The following is a 21,687-nucleotide window of genomic DNA, read 5'->3' as shown; positions in this document are numbered from 1 at the left end:
TGATTCCCTCATTTGAATTTTTTGTTGTGTAAGTGTAATAATTGAGGATCACATTGTATGGAAAGAAAGTTTTTATTAAATGAACGGGGTATTTACATAGATAAATATAACGATTACCTATAACACTTATTATACATACTATTATCTTGAGATTCTAAAACAACAGAAAAAATTTAGACGTATTAGTTTTAAATAAATGTGTGTTTTTTTTTATTAGTAATTATTTTTGTTTCAACATGTTAAAAGTCACATATTGTAGTTATCTTATAAAATATATACTAAATTAACACAAATGTTCTATACTCTTATAATATTTTGAAATTATTTTAGTAGTTTTTGAGAAAATAGTGGAAAAAAGTAAATAGCAATTAACTTGTTAAAACCATTTTGGTTAAGTTTATTTCCATTAAGTTTTAAAAGTATAGTAAAATATGAAATAGTTTATCGAATATGATATGAGCGAAGGGGAATTATAACGTGCGATTGGTTATTAAAAAAAAAAAAAAATTATAATTTAAATGAAAACAAGTTCAAGTATGAAGGTTTTTGATTGGCGGAGGGGGTAAAACGATCCTGGAATTCCCACTAAAACGCACGCTTCTGATTTTATTAATTTTGCTATCATTCTATATTGAATGTTTAGTCTTTGAACTCGTGATCATTCTGTTACAGTAGTTCGTTAAAGGAGTTTAGTTTTAAACGCTTAAGTATTATCTACTTATTATTTTATATAAATAAGGTAAGAACTAAGTTATTTTTCATTAATTTTTTTAAAGTAAAAATAATGTTTCTCATAGTATTATCATCATTTAAATTAAACACTAATTATATTTGTTAAATTAATATAAGATAAGTTGTTGTCTTATGTAAATACTTTGTTTAATTACTAAGTGATAAGGAAAATTTATATGGAAACTGTGGGATCTTATATTAAATTTTAAAATTTTTTGACCGTTTTTAAGACTTTTTATTAACACTTTTAAATGAAAAACTAAAAAATAATCTCTATAAAATTTCTATAAATAGGTAGTTTAAATTTTTTTTAAATATTTCAATAAATTTAATAGTATTTAAACAATTATAGTACAGGTAACAGTGGAGGGTTTTAAGGTCATATGATCAATATTTTTTGAATTCCAACAAAAAAAGCTAAAATTATTCAGATTTACGTAGGTATAAATATTCGTGGATTTACCCAAAAATTTTTTTATTTTTTTTGTAATGAAAACTTATATTAAATCTTCATATTAAATTTTCAGTTATAAATATTAAAATTGTTATACATTTTTTTTTGTCATCATGAAAAAATGTAAACGATACAAATTATATAAACTGAGTATAGCACTAGTTGACTAGTAACAAAAAACAATGTCAAAAATCTAGAACGACTGAAAATATAAAAAATAGGTAGGTATAACCGGTTTGAATTCCACAAAATATGATAGTCTTATCGATAAAATTACTTAAACGGCAACAGTCTCATATTTACTTGATAAATTATTATATAATTATAAACTAATGAAACTGATTAATACTGACAAAAAATATATATCTATTTTTTTTTACTTTTAAAAACAGTTTATGCACAAAATAGTGCTAAAAATATAAAAATAGTAAAATAGCATCAAAACTTCGAAATCGCCGGTTGTCGTTTGTACATCACTATTGTTAATTTTGATCTTTTTTTAAAGACAGTTTCGCATCGTTCGATTTTTGGGTTATATATTATTTGCGCATCAGTCGTTTAAAATGTCTAGCATCATTTGCGCATAAAATAGAACTACATATAAATAAATACACCCAAAAATGTTAGCTGTTTTCTAACTTTTATCTTAAAATTCGTACATCTCCAAATTTACTTTCGTAACATTCAATTTTTAAGTATTCTAAAGGTATTTCTGTTTTAAAATATATAATAAGTAAATTATGATAAATAATATTGTAATAATATTGTATAGGCAATCAGTTTGCAATAACACAACTATTTAAGATGTACGGTTGACTAATCGATTTTTATCGCATAGTATATCAAACGAGATAGTAGATTACTGGATAGTAAAACGTGTGAGACACTGTCGAGACGTACGGCTTTACGAGACATACTAGACGCGAACATTATATTATTATATTGTAATTTTAACATTTGAGTTTTGAGTACATTTAAAAATTAGTTAATTAAAATCGTGGATAGGTTGGAATAATTTTCCAAAAGTATTTTTATATGAAAAGAAAAACACTGAAAATTTATGAGATCATATTTATATGTTCGAAATTTTATTATTTTCAATTAATTTTTATTGAAACTAATATATATTTTGTATTTTAACTAAAATTGTGATATGTCTACAAAAAATATTCATTTTAATATGTGCATTATTTACATGATTATGATTACAATTCAATTTATTTTTAATTATTTATACATAACCAGGGCTCGTGAGTTCATGCATTTGCATATCAATCTTGCTAAGTCATATTTAATGCTAGGTGACATATAAATACATTTCAAGGAACTGTGGATAAGTATGTGAAATTTTATGTTGCATATTTTTGCATATTTAGAGGATTTTTAACTATTTGGTATATTTATGCGTTTTTCGCGTTTATTGTGCATATTTTTACCGAAATTCGATCAAAATGCAATAATTTATATTTTTACACAGTTTAAAATATATGGGAGTTTTCGCAACATCAAATTATTAAAAATAAAACGTATAGAGCAGATAAAGCGAGTAAACTGACTGGATATTTTTTTAACTGATTATTGTAGATATTTTTAATTTATTTTTTGAAATTGGGTACATTAATATAATAAAATATAACTTTTAACAATATGAATGAACATTTTTTTGTTATTCTAAAATGTACGAGTACTTATAGTATTTTTATTTTTTAATCTACATATTGTTGATACATATTTTTAGAGTTTTAGTGCATATAAATGCATATTTCTGAACTTTTAAAGGCATATTTCAATGTATATTTTTCCAGCTTTTAGTGCATAAGTGCATACTTATTTAAGCATTTTTTAGAGCATGAACTCATGAGCTCTGTTCATAACACATGATTTATGAAAATTATTTTTTATACAATATTATTGTTCGGCATGTTGATGCACAATTGATGTGTGATAATTTGGTACAGATAAAATGGACGATGCGCAAATTATATACAAATTAATGCAAAAATGCTAGAAGGCATAAGTCATAGTTATAAATTATAAAATAATTTCCTTTATATTTTTGGTTTTTTTTTCTTATTATATTATAAAGTATTCAAACTTTTTTACTTTAGATCACTTCTTTTTAAAAGTACCAACTAGATTTTATTTGCTGCCTGAAACCACTTTTAAAGTTGAAAACCAAGGTATTTTTACTACTGAGATGATGGCAGACACAAATTTTAAAAAGAACATATCTTTATAAAATCAACACTTCATTGTTACGTTCAGGTTTGAACCTAATTAACGACTTATAAAATATATAATATAATATGTTAAAATATAAGTGTAATGAAATAGTATAACTTTTTGAGTAATAAAAAAATAGTATGGAAGGCGTTAAAAAAGAAAATATTTGGGAACTCTATTCTGTTGTTACTTGTTTATTAGATTTCAAATGTATCTTATCTTTGAAACCTTTGAGTACATAATTGAACTGTAAAGAAAATTTTGATTTTAAATTTAATGATTAATCAACATTAATGAATTATTGTTAAATAATTAAAATCGCTGGACAAATAATCGTTATTTTTTATTTGAGTATCCAATTTCATCAAATTTGAATTTTTAACATTTAAAAAAACAATTAAAAATACCTTTACTAATGTATTTTTAAAATGTTCAACTGATGGAGAGAAAATATATAAGGAATCTTATATTTAATTTAAACATTTATTGAAAAACTTAAAAAAAGAAAATTTTTAATGTCTATAAAATGTTTAAAAAGAACCTACATATTTTAAAAATGATATCATGGCGTTATTGAAAATGCTTGTTTAAATATAATAAAATAAATCGATGTCGTTAAAATTTAGTGTTGCATTAATATTTCTCCAATTACTAAGAAAAATATTAGAAATAGTATTATCAATATATTATTTACTCCACTCAGAATCTAAAATTATGGAACCAAAAACTGGGGTAACCTGTTTTTAGTAACTTTTTAGAAAAATAATTATAATAGTAATATTACTATAGTATTAATATTACAATTTACCACATGTGCAAATAATCAAGAACAATAATTCAATTTTTCGATACCAAATATTTAGATTCTAGGTGAATAAATGAGAAATGATAGACATTTAAAATATCTCATAAATTGAATAGTAGAAATAGCTCTGTTATAGATAAGTTTTTGGATTTCCATGATTTATCATTTTATTCAAATTGTTAGTCAGTGGTGGCTCGTCAGGGGAGGCAAGTGAAGCCTTATCTAACTATTGTAAAGGAAAAGGAGGTATATACTATAATTATAGTTAATTTTAAGAATATTATATTAAATAATATAATAAACATTTTAAAATACAAAAGTTTTTTTGCCATTATAATATATTATTTTAATGACAAAACAAATGTATTTTGTCGTATATAATATTAATTATCATAGTAGGTAGATAATGATAATACATACTTCGTCACTATTATCAAAAATCATTTCGAAGTTTTCGTGGAAGATGAAGTAATCTCGACGAAAGCCGAAGAATACCGAGAGGCTAGTAATATTAAGCCTCAGACGAGCTGGACGGCTCTACGGTTATAAAATATATCATGGTAGAAGGGAAGTCGGAATTTCATTATGAAATGAGGCTGAACGATACGGGCCTCAGAGTTTGACAACATTCACCATTAGTCATTTGTCGAAGCGACACAACTTCCACTAATAGAAATAGGAAAAGAGAGGTTGTCATAACGCCGTGTAGTTTGCATTACTCAAAGACAGGAGGATAGATCTAATTTATAAAATATAGTATAAAAAAATATATTTATTTTATTTTAGTAAATGAGATTTATGTAATAAGTATTTTATCTTTTTTATAGTTGACTTTATTTTAACATTTAATATAAATAATATATGGTTTATTCATGGTTAATTATTTATATGTTGTTAAAGGTTAGAATTAAATATTAATTGAATTATTTTGAAAGTTAACTTAAAACTCATTTTTAAATTTTAACAGTATTTTTTCCCAATACATTTGAAAATCTGCCTCTCCCCTCATACGGTTCAAGAGCCTCCACTGTTTATAGTAATATTATAGTAGTATATTAGCATTACTTTGGTCTGATAGATTTGATAATTTCGAGATGAATATTTGATTACTTGATTCTTATCTTGTATTGAGCTTTTTACCTTTTATATAAACAACTCTAATCCTTATTATCTTAATTTTTAATGTATAATAATATAATTGATTATTAGAGTATGCTTACGTAATAAATTATCTAAATAATGAAAATTAATAGTATTTAATGAAGATCATACTTTATTGTTCATGATGTATTAATATAAAGTATTAGAATATTTAATATAATATGAGAGTAATATTTGCTTTTTCTTTCTGGCTTACATGCAAAATACATAAAACGCATTCATGAAAAGTCATTTTTATTTTATATTTTTCAGTAACTTTAGAATAAAATCATTCAATGCAAAAATTATTGAGAATGTTATTATATTATTATACCTAAATGCATAATTTATTTTTGAGGGAGGAGATAATTAAATAAATGTTTTTATTTTTTGTGTATAAAAATATAGTAGAAGAGGCGGTGATCCCTTAACTATTTACCTATAATACTAAACTTGTGAACATTACAGGTAAATTGCAGTTTTTGAAGTTTCAAAGTACTGCCGCTAAATTAGTGAAGACATATTAAATTAGTATTTACTGTATTTTTATTCTTATACTAAATTGTTTATAAAGTGTACGTGTAAAATTATTAAATTATACTGATTACATAAAACGTATACAAGAAATAATAAATAACACTTTTAAAATTAAAAAAAAATATAAAGTAATTTAAAATAAATTAAAAATTACCTTCTTCCAACGTCAACAGATAGCACCTATGATTAGACTTTTAGTTATTAACTAATCTAAATAAATACATTGAACAAGTCACGTAGACAGGTAAATTATAAATATATTAGTTAAAGAAACTCATACTTAAGGTTTTGGGCGAAGTAAAGAATGTATTGGTTTTGTAATATTATCATAGACTATGGGAATATTTGTGACAATGAGAGCGATTACGGGATAAAAATTCCTATTAGACAGCAAAAAAATCTTGTTCGGATTCTTAAACTATACTTCATGATGTTAAAAATAGAAGTATTTCTCTAGAGTTATAGTTTATTAATATATAAAACATAAGTATGACTTTCCATAGCTTATTAAATAATAAATATACAACAACATGTTATTCACTATTATAAATCGTGAACACCTATTAGGTATTTTAATACTTTGTTTATTGATATTACTTACGAATTAAGCTTCATTTATGTTATTTTACATAGTTAAATATAGATTACTGTCATAATTTATTAGTTATTACCAATGTAACTTTAAAAGAAAATCCATATACGTACTGTAACAAATTGATAATTTAAAAAAAATTATTTTACTAATATTACCCTTAATAAATTTTACCTAGTTTCTAAAAAATCCAATACATTATTTTTTTTATATTTTTATACTTTTGTGAATTAATGCGTTTTATAATAATATGATTAAGTGCTATTAATTATCTTTAATAATTAGTTATTTTCATAAGTGTTCGACTTGTGGAATATAAACAGAAAATTCAAAAAAAATTATTATTCAGCAAACATAATATATAATGTATTTTGGGTATGTCAATTTTGGATAGTTATTTATTTAGTTAAAAAATTACATGATTAAACTGTACACTTGCCTATCTTATACATTCTACGTCCTTCGTACAAACATTAATGTATATAATTACGGAAAAAAATTATATCATACTTTTTTTTTTTTTACTTATTAGTAGGTACACTGGTAAATTACATTTAATATCTTTTTGAAATAAGTTGGTACTATGAATGCGTATATTCATATTATGATTTTTATTTTTAACATTAAATGAAAAAAGTCTTAGAAAAATATAATTTAATGGTTAAACATTATTACCCTAATTGAATAATAATACAGGCAATTAGAAAGTCATTAAACAATTTATTAAGATTAAAAAAATGATTTTTTTTTGGCATCTATTTAAAATAATAAAATTGTGTTTATTACGAGTGATTGCTAATTAATAATGAAAAAATGTTTATTTTAAATTAAGTACCATTCATATATTTTTTTATTTTTGCAGTTATTGAGTCTAAAATTCCAACAATATGGCTCTCGATTTACATCGTATGTATATCGAGAAAAGACAAGACAGTGCACCGTTAGTGCCTATTAAAGATATAATAAGTTCCAAATACTACATGGATCCTCTGGAGCTTTTGGGTGAGCGGAGCTTTAACGAACCTCGAGAAGTTGATGAGTCTGAAATCGGAAGTCCAATACAAGAATTTTTTCGGGATGCAGTTGTATTTTTAACCGGTGGTACTGGTTTTATGGGCAAGGTTCTAATGGAAAAACTACTTAGAACATGTCCTCATATCAAACATATTTATTTGCTGATCCGATCTAAGAAGGGCAAAAACGTCGATCAACGTTTGGAAGATATATTTGAAGACAGAGTAAATATAAATATTTATTTTTATACACATTTATTTTCATGAATAAACATTTAATTTATTTTGGAATTCGTTTTATAAATAAAAATATCATATAATATTAACTTCTTTTTCATTTAATTTTTAATTTCTAAATGAATTCGTGATTAATTACTTTGTAGATCAGAGAAAAAATAGTTAAATTAATAATACTTGTATAATAATTTATTATATAAAATCTCTTGAAAATTAAATTAAGGTTCATTACTGTATAAAAAAAAATTACGTAAAATAGTAATATTTTTTTATTAGTTATATCAATATTTTTAACGTTATAGCTGTTCAAAAGATTAAAACATGAAGTGCCTAAGTATTATCATAAAGTTTCTGGAGTAGCCGGTGACTGTGCTTTGCCTGGTTTAGGATTAAGTGTAAGCAGTCGAAATAAACTGATTAACGAAGTGAACATAATTTTCCATGGAGCAGCTACTGTACGTTTTGATGAACATATTCGTATAGCAATGAACATTAATGTTTCTGGAATAAGAGAATTAATAAGCTTGGCCAGGAATATAACCAAATTAAAGGTAAAACTAAAATATAATGTACATATAATATTGGTAATGTATGACCCAATTATATTTTTTATAGGTTATTTATTATTTTATATTACAAATAGTTTACGTTTCTAAGCATTTTTTTGAAAATTTATTTTAACTAATTTAAAATTTAAATAACCTACATACCCAATTATTAATAATTGAATTTTATACTATATGCATTGAAAGTTTGGTATCACTAAAGTAAAAATTATTATTATTTTTATAATAATGATTAATTTGTGATTAATATTATTGTTCTCAAAAGAAAAAGAAAAAATGTTCTTTCGTGTACGATATTGTGTAATAAAAAATGAATGGTGTATTTGAGTTTTAAGTGTATTACTATGAATGTAGAGTAAATTAACAAAAATAATTAGGTACTAGGTACGATTTTGTTTTTAAATAGGTTTTATTTATTTTTAAATGCATCTAAATACTGCATTAACAATTAACTTTTACCATGATATTTAAATCGATTAGGTTTTGGCACATATTTCCACTGCATTTTCAAATTGCAATCGATTGTATATCGATGAAAAGTTTTACGAACCTAATGTTGATTACATTGATATATTGAAATTAATTTCTTCTAACGACGATCAAACGCTTCAAAATATGACTAAAGAGTAAGGTTATCAGTTTTTTTTTTTATGTATATATATTTAATAATAATAACAATTTTAAGAATCATTGGCGATTTACCAAATACTTATTCTTTTACAAAATCTTTGGCAGAAGATGTTGTCCGAAGAGAAGCACAAGATCTTCCCGTATTAGTTTTCCGACCCACTGTGGGTATGTAAAGAAATATAACCATTTGCTTTTATATTATTGGTTTAAGTTTATAAAATTATTATTTGTTTAGTGTTAGCTACTTATCGAGAACCAGTTAGAGGTTGGATAGATAATGTATATGGTCCAACAGGACTCGTAGTTGGAGCTGGTTCAGGAGTACTTCATACATATTATCTTAATTCTAGTATTGTTACTGATGTGATTCCCGTTGACATTGTTGTAAACGCTCTCATAAGTGCTACTCATAAAACAGCAACCAACAAGTGAGTTATATTGCAATTCCAATAGTTATAATTTTTTTTTGTTTATTGTGTAAACATTTTACAATATTTGTTAATTTAATGGATTTCATAACTTAAAAAAAGTCATTTAAATGAGTTAAGTTATATATTAACTAAGTACTAAATTACATAAATGTATATAGATATATATATTACATTTATATTTAGAGTTTTCATCTTCAATAACTATTACAGCGAATAATTTATAGTATGTTTATCTAAATAATATTCTTATATCATATAGATAGATATGAAGAGAGAAAGTATATTTTGATAAACAATGAGTATTAAAAATGTTTATTACTGTATTACGTAATATATTTACGGAAAGGTTGTACTAAAATAAAAACTTAAGGAATCTGTTCTGCTGTATAGGTAGTAAATTTTTAGCGAACTTTGTTATTGAGTAATGGAAGTATTAAATTTGAGTTCTATGATAAATCATTGATTACGAATAACCATTTTTAGTGGAGATGGTGTTTTAGTCTCTATTTATAATGTATATTTTATAAATAAATTAGGCCAAGCTAAATAGAGCAAACATTTTTTTTTTCATCAATATTTATTAGATAATTAAATTGAAAATGTCAAATACCTATAAATTTTCAACATCTTAAGAATTTTTAACTACAAAATAACTTGCAAATTTTCGCAATTTTTACGAAACTAGTCAAACTTCTAACTTCAAACACTCATAAAAAGTTATTGTAGATTGACGCTTATTTTTTTTTTTATTTCTACTATTACAAAAACTTATAAAAATTTCGCATTAAATATTTTATCGAAATTCATAGAAAAAATATCGTGACTATAAATATATCAAAAAAGTCAACCGTTTTTTTTAAATTATAACGAAATAAGAAAATCGATTATGTCAATAACTAGTTTTGCGTAATAATTTGCAGTTTTCCCAATTTATTTATTATTATTATTATTATTTTTTTTTTTGTAAACGTATCATTATTAAGTAGGAAAGTGCCAGACAAGGCTTATGCAATTAACGACGTGTGAATTATAAGAGGTAGGTGTGAAAGTGTTGGTATTTTGGTTTGAACCATGACAATTATTAATGTTTATTTGAATGACATTAAATTTAGAAACATTTAATTTTCAAATGCAACGCTTTATGCACTTTATGTGTGGAATGATGTGTTATTATCTCTATTGCACAGCACAAACTTGATAGTAATTTTATGCATGTTACTATCATATGTTGATAACAAATTATGTCAATCTTTATCATGAATTGTGGTAAGATTTATTTGTTATATCTTACGAGTTCTAATTATTTGTGAAAAATAATAAATATAGAAAAGAAAATTATTGTCATTATGTAGTAGATCTGTCCATAATGCAGAAGAAATTTATATTTATACAATTTATAATCACATCTTAAATAGCAAAAATAATAGCCACAGTTAATAATTTGTAAGACTAGATGTGTTCGTAAGATAAACATTACGATTTACAAATTAGCAGGCCTTCGTAATATCAGGGACTTGACCTCGGTAGGTAATATTAACGCTGGAGATCAGGGTTACTTTATTAATCTAACGTAAAGTATATAATATACGTTTATATTATAGATATATCGTATATTGATACAGTACAGATAATAATATATAATAAATAATATGTAAAGAATATTATGAGGTTACCACTTATACTGGGTATGGTGTGTCGACGTGTTATGAGTTGTGAAAATTCGCTGATGGTCATGCGGATCTTTGCGGAGTTTTATCCGCAGTTGTGTTTCAATTTGTATTACCAATGGGCAAGAGTGGGAAGAATGCAGGGGGGCTCGATCCCCCTACCTCTAATTGTGGTTAAAAAACGTCCTTTTTAACAAATTATTCGTGAGGTACGTCGGAACGCTCCAATTATAACCAAACATTAGTCAATATAATTCAGAATTCAGTTGATAAATCTTGGTTCTTATTATTTTTTTTTTTTTATCAATTGTTATTTTACTTTTATCAAATGTATTTAATAAAAATTATGGACTATCTAATATAATATGTGTAAAAATAATTAATTTTATTAGTTATACATAAATGGCTATACTGTGATTAATAGGTATTCGATTAGCCGATAATATAATGATAATATTATGTAAAATTGAGTTTTATGTATTCATTTATATTTATAAAGGTAAAGTGTGGATATATGATTTTTTTAAACATACTCAGACCACCATGTTTAGAATTTGCATTTTTCCTTGTATAATTTAAAGCACAAAACCTATATTTTTTGTGTGGCTAATTTCTTTAGTTTCCTTATGAGATAACCACTACTTACAACTTAATATTATCAGAAAAAATATTTTCTTTCAAAATATTAAATTTGTATATACAATATTAGTTATTCTTAAAAAATATTATTTATGATTTAAACTTTTTATGAAATAAATTACGAATTTGAACATTATTCAGGGTTAAAAGTGGGATGAGTATATTACACAATCATTGCTTATACATTGCATGCATACACTAATGCTAGGTGTCACCAAATAGCGGCCTGCAAATAAAACTTTCTATTTTTATTATATTTGTAATTAACTTTTTCAAATATTTTGTAATATTAAGCATAAAAAATATTAAATAAAAATAAATGATGTTCTTTTTACATTCAATTTTAAAATAATACCTGTTATATGTTAAAAATATGTACTTAAAATTTTGATGGCCCGTGAAATTTTTCAGATTTCTAATGTGGCCTTTTAAAAATATTAATTGGTGACTCTTGCTATATGCATTAGCCCGATTAGGCATTATATACATAAAATGATAAATAGAATGCTTAAAACTATATGGAGGCATAAGTCCCCCCTCGAATTTTTTCCCACTTTAAGTCTTGCGTATCACACACTCGCCAAGCACGCATCGATCATTATGATATACCACCATGAGTGACGAAAAACCTTAGTCAGCAGTCGGCCCCAATCGCCATTCTTCCATTCATCACACAGTCCTACCTGTTATGTACGACATCGATAAACGGCAATCGTTACATGTACTCTAACATATTTAAATTTAGACTCCAGATTTAAGAAGTTTAAGCAACAGTAACTGAGTTGAAGCTAATAGTGTAAATATTATATTAGTCCAATCGCAAAGAATAACGGTACTCCTACCACCTTCAACTTCAACTAGCTAATTTAGCATTAGGGAATGTTTCTCTTTTTTTTCATAAAAAAACTTTCAAGACTTAAGTTAATGACGTGGATTGTAGGTAGTCAATTATTTTCTTTCTTCTTACCGACACCCATCACTATTCTTACTTACCTCTTTTATTAGCTCTCAAATCTATTATATTCACAAATATATATTTAATTTTTACAATTTATTCTTAAAAACTAAATTTAATAATCGTTACTATTCACGTATTGTAATCCGGGTACTTATAGCAGACGAAAAAAATACTTACTGAAATTTCGATAAGGATTTTTTTGAATGATTGTAATAAAAAATGTAACCTGGGTAGCTCATTATACTTCTAAAACAAAAAGATAACCGTCACAATGATGCTACGCCAGTTCCTGTCTGCCAAAAATTTAAAATTTAAATTTTGGAAAAAAAATCATATTTAGGTTAGGTTAGGTATTTAAACCTAACCGTTTATTTACTAATTGACCCATATACATACATAATATTTACTAAAATGTATAGTTATGAAAAATTACGTTTTTAATACTTAACACTGTTATAGTATTAACTATAGTAAAAATTACAAATTTTTTTAGAACCGACGAAACTTTGTTAATACATTAAAACTTTCTTAAATATTATCATGATATTTTAATATTCATATTTTTTAATATTGCATCATAACGTTGTACTCACTGTGTAGAACATAATCTTTTTAAAGGTTGAACCTTAGGATCCTAATTATTAATTAATACCTATTATTAATGTAGGTAAAAGAAAATTTTGACATTTTGGAGTATTAAAGAAAACATAGTATTTCCCGATTATTTCTAAGCAGTTTCTAATTGGTTGAATTCCATTTGAAGTTAATAATGCTAAATTCAGCGAATGTACTGCATAGTGCACCTATATAAATTTTGAATAAATTTTGTTCTTTTTAATTGACTGAACACCTTAATGTTGTTCAGATACATTACTCACACCATTACATTATATGAGGCTATAAAAGTAATCTAAATTAATTTCAAAAATATTTAGATCTATCTACGAAATATATTAACCAAAATGTATTAATTATCTAAAAAACATAAAATTATTTTAATTTACCGTTGAGTATTGATTCAGCTAAATCACAACCAGTATTAATAGTCATACATTTCAGGAATCTCTCATAGATATAATTATTTTCATTAATATATCGAATACACAAAGACAATTGTTCAGTAGTAGAAATATCAGTAATTTCATATATTACTCGTCAAACTAAAAAACATTTACTTCCTTAATTATTTTTCATGGCACAATAATGTACCCAAATGCGATAACGATTTAATTTCGAATTTGAAAGGAAATGTTATGTTTCGTCCTTCATTTGTAATGAGATGCTTTAGTCTTTTGATATTCACCACTATATGCTATATACTTTCTATTCTTTATGGCTCTAAAATATTTCTTTGATTTAATGAATATTCCACTGTAAGATGAAACAAAAATATTGAATTGTAATTTATATAGTAGCATTATTGTTTAATATAATAATAATTAATAAATAATGCTAAATTACTATCTAGTTTTAAGACATAATATCATTTTTTCCATAATATCTATGCCCACATAGAGCAATCTCTCGATGACCACAAAAAATAACGTACTCAATGACTGGAATAAATTGCTCTCAATTAGCTTTAATTTATTTAATTCTTAAACAAAAAAAAAAAAGTTATAAAAGTACTTTCTGACTTAAACTACTAAATAATTAAATACCTATCTGTATCCAATCGTTCTACTATATTGGTTCTTTTTTTAAATACGTTTTTAATGATTCTTCAGATTTTCGAACAGAAAATGCGTGATACATTATTGTAGTATGAACTAGAAACATCTAAATAGTAAATTGTAAACTTTAATAAAATTATTGTTAAAGCTCTATAATACCTCTTTAGCTTTTTTCCAACCATAAAATACTTTAGTAACCAAGTATTTCACACATTGGTTATTTATTCCACCGGTTTTTGTAAGACTATACAATCCTTACAAAAAACTTTACATTAAACTTTCAAATAAGTAAGCAATTTAAATTCGTTTAACCACTTATACTAGCATTTTAAACTTCCTTTTCTTTTTTTTTTTATTTAATGTAAATGCATAAGTGTGATTTGGTACTCATAAATTGGTAGATCATAAACAAAATATTATGAAAACAATACATCTTATCAAATGTAAGTTATATTATTGATACCTCGGTACTCGGTATTAATTATAATTTAGAGTTTCAAACTAAATGAGATTTAAGGCATAAGAATTTAAAAAACTTGTGGTAATTTTTTCTTCGTTTTAGAACGTTTGATCAATGTCATTTTTCGAGTATCAAAATGTTTAATCTAAAAAACTACAAAACGCATAATAGTTTAATTAATGCTAATGCTGTGATAGCAGTTATGCCATAAGTAAACTGTTGTCTACTATTATTATTAAGTAAAGGTATTATTAGTATTGGAGTATAATAATATTTGAAACTAAACAGTGATTCATGCATAAGTATTTAAGAAAAAAAACTATTCACTAACCTTATTTGTTTCTTGGGTAGTTTAAATCAAATTTTCATTTTAAATATGAGGTGATACATCTACTTTATTTATATGATTTTATTTCTCTATGATTTCTTTGAATAATAAATAAGAACATTTATGAGTAGAAACAAATTACATTTTTATTAAATTATTATTGTTATAAATTAATAAAATCATTTTTTTTTTTAAATAGACTTGTTTGAATTTTTGATTATAATGATATTGAATAAACCATAATAGGTACTGAATAAACTGCAATAAATGTACTATGTGCAATAATAAAATACCCATATTCTACTACTAAATCATAAATGAATTTTGTAATTTATTAGGTATTAATTCAAAAATTAAATTTGAATTTTTGAATATATTTTTTGATCAGTTTTGATTTGAATAATTTTAAAGGAGTTTGTAATGTTAATAACAAATAAGTGCACAAATATATGCATATTTTGTACGTTTTTAAAGTTATAATATTATAACTATAACTATAACTCTAATTATAATATTATGTAGAAATTTTAATAATTTAAAATTGTAATACTTACATCAGGTCTGGACTTCTTTTTAAAACTTTTCAGTATACTTAGTATTATTTGTAGCTGATTTTCTTTTTTTTTGATTCCATTTTGAGTTTTGGGTTTCAAAATATTACTAACAATTATTTACTGTAGGTGTAAAACAGTGTATAATACACAAAATCACGAGAAACATTAATATTATACAGTGGGACTGCACAGGTTCGTAGTTTGAGTATTCATTATTCGAAAATTACAATATTGTAAATCTCTAATTTATGTTTTTATTATTAGATTATGTTTTTAGAATTGTGAACTGTAGACTGCGGTTATATCCATTATCGGATTATTCGCTGTCTAATATCTTTATGTGTGTAGTATGTAGGTACAGTGTGTGGTAGTGCACTCCGTGCTTATAAATATTAAAAATGATAATATAATTGACCATTTATATTGAAACCGCACTTAATGGCTATTACTTACCGAGTACTTAAGTATAATAAACTAACTATTAAGTATTTTCAATTTTTTTACATTTCATAATAATTTATAAATTTGTATTTGAACTTTGAACTTCTGATTTTCAGATATACATAAGACAATATATAAATACAGCTCATGGTGGGGATCTATCCCCCATATCTCTTCCCCGTAATTACGACACTGTGTACTGGTGGCATTATTAATTTATTTTTTAATTCATTGAATGCGTTTTCATGGTAACTCGGTTAAAGGAAAAGTGATTTTACTTAAGTTTGGAATTTACGGGCGAAAATAATAATAATTTGCCTATCCCAAAAATTACGCAATTGATTTATAAGTTGAAGAAGTTACTTATGTAATTGATCTAAGCTATTCGTCTATAGGACGAATACCTTTACTGTCAAATAATAAAAATATTTCCTGAAATTTTTAACTCTGTGTACCTAAATTTATATTTTAATAAATTAAATTGTTTAGTTTCTTATTTCTCAATTTATTTCTTAACATACGGTTTTTAGTCGGTGAAACAAATTTGTCTTTAAAAATTCGTTCTATTTCATCAAAAGTTAAAGTTAAGCTATCCATTTTTAATGTTTCATACAATTATTTATTGGCTGCATTTTTTTTTTAAGTATAATGGTAAATAAGTAAATTTTATTTGTGAAGTCCAATCATTAGCAATAGCTACGATATTATAGTACTCAAAAAATTCTATAGCATATTTATTACCTGGATCGTGAGAAAAATTATTTCTTAAAAATCAGGATCACAGAAATGAGCGCCTCTACCAATTATAACGTCTCCTCTTTACCGGACGGTTTTCCGTTTGACATGTTCTTTGAGGCAAAGTTAAGTTTATATCAACGAGGTATCGGGGACTAGACCTTGGAGTATAATAATAACACTAGAGATCAGGGTTACCTTATTTAAGTACATAATACAAGTTCATAAATATTTCGTATATTGATACAATAATACACATAATAATATTATATAATAGATAATGTAAAAAGAATGTGAGGGTTACCGGGTATGGTGTGTCGGACGTGCCGTGTATGTCGGTGTTCTCTGATGGCTGTATGGATCGTCGTGGAGTCTTCTCCGCTATCATGTTTCTATTTGTACCGTACACTCACCAAGCACTTAATGGTGATTATTATATACCACGATAAGTTCCGGAAAACCTTAAGTCAGCAGTCGGCCCTACTCACCATTTTTTACGCTCAACGCTTATCATACTCAGTCTTACCTAAGGAGTAATGTACAATGTCGATAGATTGCAATGGTTATACCTTGTTCTTTTAATTTAAACAACGATAATGCGAGAGAAAAATAAATTGAAAATATAAATTTTGTTTACTGACAATGCAATTCAATGTTAAAAATTTTAAAAGTTGTAATACAATGGGTAGTATTATATGTTAATGCCTGGTTTTATTTCATGGAAACTTAAAATCGAGTAAACCTAACATATACGATAATTGATAGCTAGAACTGATAATAAATTAAATTAAAATTATGGAGTGAAGCAAGTTCTCTAAAATAATACTAAATTATTGTAAACGGTTAGCCATATTACAATTTTTAAATTAATCATTTATTAATTGAAAACACTCCATAGTAGTCAGTTATATATTTATAATGAGTAAAATTTTCGTGCGTATAATATTTACTATTTATTAATATACTAAAAGAAAATCACTCATCTAAAAAAAATATTTTCATTTATTAAGGAAAAAATTTTTTAGATTCTAAGTGATGTATATATTTTTAATAAATTAATAGTGTAATAGTGATACTATATATTATAATATGTAATCATAATAAATATAGTTACAAAGCCACAATTCAAAAGTTTAATAGAAATATATTATAAAGATAATTATTTTTTATACCTACAAAATGGAAGTTGAATATATATGTATTGCGTATTAGTATTTTTTTGATCATTTTTGTAAAAACTAAAAAAAAGCTATGAAAATTAGTAAAATTCATTTTTTTTAAAGTTAATTCAGAAAATAATAAGTAAACACGGAGAAGTTTAATTGTACACGGTCATGGTTTTTATCCACGGTGGATAATCGTTTACAACTAAACATGGATTATTAAAACGGCATGTGCGAACGGGAAAATCAAAACGCGTAGCCAATCTCTTTGATTCATGCGTGTTTAATTCTCAGTCAAACGCGATCTAAATAGTCTGATAATATTAGTAAACTCTGTATTTCAAAAATGAACCTGTTCAGACGTGGTTGTTGATCGTTGCAATTCGTTAACGAATACCTAGGTACTGAATTTCCATTTGTGAAGTCATCTTAGTTTAAGAACATAATGATAATAATTAAGGCGCCGTGCCAATTTTTTTTTTTTTTTTGGTTGTTTTAATTTTATATTCGAATAAAACTTGTGAAAAGGGAGAGAGAACTTCACACTACGCAAATTTATGGAATCGTGAACATTTTAATTGCTATTACATGATTCTGCATGATTTTTTATGCAACGTTGCCATTATACTTGTATGCTCTAGACTTTAAAGTTTAGAGTAAAGTCAAATCATAATTTATAATATGTACACAATATACATAACTTAATTTATTATATTAAAACTTAAAATAAAAAAAAAGCTTATAAGTAAAGAAAACCAGTGTCAAATATAAATTTATTATATATAAAATTAAAACAATAATTTGAAAATAGATAAATATTTTAAAAGTTTTTTATTATATTCAGGCACAGTAATTTTTCTATTTTGTAATGATTACTATTTTTTTTTTCCATTATTAAGTATGATTATAATATGATTTAAATGTTGTATTTTTTTTTTTATGAATAAGATTTTTTTTTTTTATTTTAGTTATTAAACTATTGAAAACAAATGAGTTCTGCCATTTAGCGAAAATTATTATTAGATTAGGCTTTAAAATTTTAAATATAATAAAATAAATTACTTTTTTTTTTAATGGATTAAGAATTTTTTTATGTTTAGGTTTTATGTTTACTACCTCTATACGTAAAAATATTAGGAAGGTATATGGTATTATAAAATTATTATAAAATGTCATCATAATATTATATAAAAAATTATTTGATTATATTTCAATTGTTCAAGTTTTCGTATTCAAATCTGTAATCATTGCTTTCTTACCTATTAAAAATAATAATATATTCCTATAATATAATAATGCTAAATCAAGATTCGATGCAAAAACTAGTTTCTGTATCTATTATCTGGTTTAAAAAAAGAAAAAATATTGTAAAACATTTATTGAACTACATAAAAATTTTCTTAAATTGTATAATATAATATATAATAATATACTGTCATATAACTATTTTTCGGTGATACACCTCTACCCAACTTGAGAACTCAAACGACTATAAATTAATCGGTTACAAAACAGACCCGGAATCTTAGCTACTCAAAACAAAATGTTAATTTGCACTAGGTACTGAAACTACTTTACTAAAAAAAACAAACATACAAAAATGTGGATCTTTCGAAAACGCAATATATATATTGTTCGTGACTCGATCGAAAACTAGCATTGCCGTTATCGCGATGCTCATATTCTTAAATATTATTTATAAATATATGCTGGTTCAGCTCATTTACTTCATTGACCTATACTATGTACGAATATGATACTGGCTTTTTAAAAATATTGTTAATGTTAATATTTTATTTTATTTTGAATGTACCAAATTAGTTAGTGCGTTCAACAATATGCATTATTAGTAATTTAAGTAATTATGTTGATGCTCGTATTATAAATTTTAACTGAATATTCACATTAATGATAATATTAATATTATTGGTGTTGCTGGATTAAATATATTGTACATTGAACACATTTTCAATTTTTGTCTTACGTTTGGTTTACAGGTATGATGAAATACCAATATATATATGTTCAAGTTCAAGGCAAAAACCAATTACGTGGAAACAATTTATAGATTTAAATAAACGTCATGGTATTCACTGGCCTACGATTCGAGCGATTTGGTATTATTCGTTATGGATTACTAAATATCCATTTATGTACGCAATATTACATTTTTTTTGTCACATTGTGCCTGGGTATACACTCGACAAATTAGCTGGTTTTGCTGGACAAAAACCAATGTTAGTAATGGTTTAAATAAACAATTAACACAAGGCAATTTATTAAAGTATATACACTTATCATTTTGAAAAGTCTCAATTTATTTTAAATTATAATTTTTATGACTATGTTTTTACTTTTTTTTTTTATATCAATATATATTTTTAATTTCATATCCCGAAGTAGCATATTTTTTGGAGTATTATGTATCATAAAAATTAAATTTCAAACAAATAGTTAATTAGTTAAAAGTATTTTAAGTTTAGATGAGTGGAGTAGTGGATCATTATATTTTTATTGTTCAGTGTGTAAATTTGCTCGACTACTCAAAATACCTATAAATAATTATAATTAGGTAATTGATTAGGAATTTTGATTTTTATGTATCAAATTAGTCCAAGAAATATTCTGTATTTGAATGAAATATTAAATTAAAAATGTGTGTTGTCATTCAAAAAGATAAATAAATAAAAATATTTTTTGGAATGACGTGCAATTATGTAAAAAAATAAAGGTATTTTTTTAAAAGTTAACTTTAAAACTTTAAAGTTTAACTTTTCGAAATAATCAGTGTAGACAATTACCTTGTACTTAAACAATGAAGAGGTATATACAATATTATTTTTTATGATTATTTAATTACTATTTTATGGCTTGACAATTAGTGGTAAATAGTTAAACTGTTATAGTTTTATTTAAAGAAAATAATATAAATATATTATTGTATTTATATTTCAAATAGATTGATGAATATTTATAAGAAGATTGATAAAGTAAGTGATATCTTAGCCTATTTTGCTAACACAGAATGGACGTTCATAAACGATCGACTTGTGGCCTTATGGGATACTCTCGATAGTCGCGATAAAGAATTATTCAATTTCGACATTCATCAATTATCGTGGGATTATTTTTGTCAGGCACACTGTCTTGGTTTAAGAGTTTACCTTATAAAAGATGATATACATACATTGCCTGCAGCCAGGAAAAGATGGCAAAAGTAAGCTATACAGCTCAGAAAAATATTAATTTTTTTATTTTAAATTAAAAATAAATATTATTTATATTTTTTACAGATAGTTTAATATTAAACTGATTTATATTTTTCCAAATTTGATTAGTCTTATTGTATTAAATTGAATTAATTGTATTATTATTTTCAGATTGTATATATTACACAATATTCTGTTACTATTTGTGTACGGAATCATGTTGTATTGTATTTGGTTAATGATGTCTATGCCACTAAAATTGATTGGGCTAATGTGAAACAATTTAAGGAAATTTAAACCATAAACTTTATTTAATGTATAATAAAGTAGTTAAATAAAGGTATTAATGTACGTGATGACTATTAAATTCAAGTCAGAGTACTATAATATTTTTTTCTTTAAATTGATTCATTATTATTGGTAAATAATTGAAATAGCTTAAACTATGTATGTATAATACACTATATGTGATTATTTTTGAAATTTAAAAAAAAAAATGT

At 24.5% G+C, this 21,687-nt stretch overlaps 1 protein-coding gene across 1 annotated transcript; it reads left to right on the top strand.

The window, feature by feature from the left end:
* Positions 1–643: 643 nt before the first annotated feature.
* On the top strand, positions 644–21,639 carry LOC112602565 (fatty acyl-CoA reductase wat-like). The gene is made up of 9 exons (XM_025350712.1): positions 644–739; positions 7,346–7,721; positions 8,036–8,284; positions 8,780–8,925; positions 8,985–9,094; positions 9,165–9,357; positions 19,976–20,215; positions 20,938–21,195; positions 21,359–21,639. Exons 2-9 carry the CDS (start codon positions 7,371–7,373, stop codon positions 21,462–21,464), a joined length of 1,653 nt encoding a protein of 550 aa, XP_025206497.1. The 5' UTR covers positions 644–739; positions 7,346–7,370; the 3' UTR covers positions 21,465–21,639.
* The last annotated feature ends 48 nt before the right edge of the window (positions 21,640–21,687 follow it).

Source organism: Melanaphis sacchari, unplaced genomic scaffold (assembly GCF_002803265.2).
Source record: "Melanaphis sacchari strain LSU unplaced genomic scaffold, SCAv2.0 Contig8_pilon_pilon, whole genome shotgun sequence".
NCBI classification, from domain to species: domain Eukaryota; kingdom Metazoa; phylum Arthropoda; class Insecta; order Hemiptera; family Aphididae; genus Melanaphis; species Melanaphis sacchari.
The sequence above is the reverse complement of the archived record's forward strand: the minus strand, read 5'-3'. Positions and strand labels throughout refer to the sequence as shown.

Bases quoted from the DNA above. Each gene is read 5' to 3' on its own strand.
- LOC112602565 (XM_025350712.1), top strand. From the start codon at position 7,371: ATGGCTCTCGATTTACATCGTATGTATATCGAGAAAAGACAAGACAGT. The intron at 9,095-9,164 runs GTATGTAAAGAA...TTATTTGTTTAG, and splicing joins AGTTTTCCGACCCACTGTGG to TGTTAGCTACTTATCGAGAA. The intron at 20,216-20,937 runs GTTAGTAATGGT...TATTTCAAATAG, and splicing joins TTTGCTGGACAAAAACCAAT to ATTGATGAATATTTATAAGA.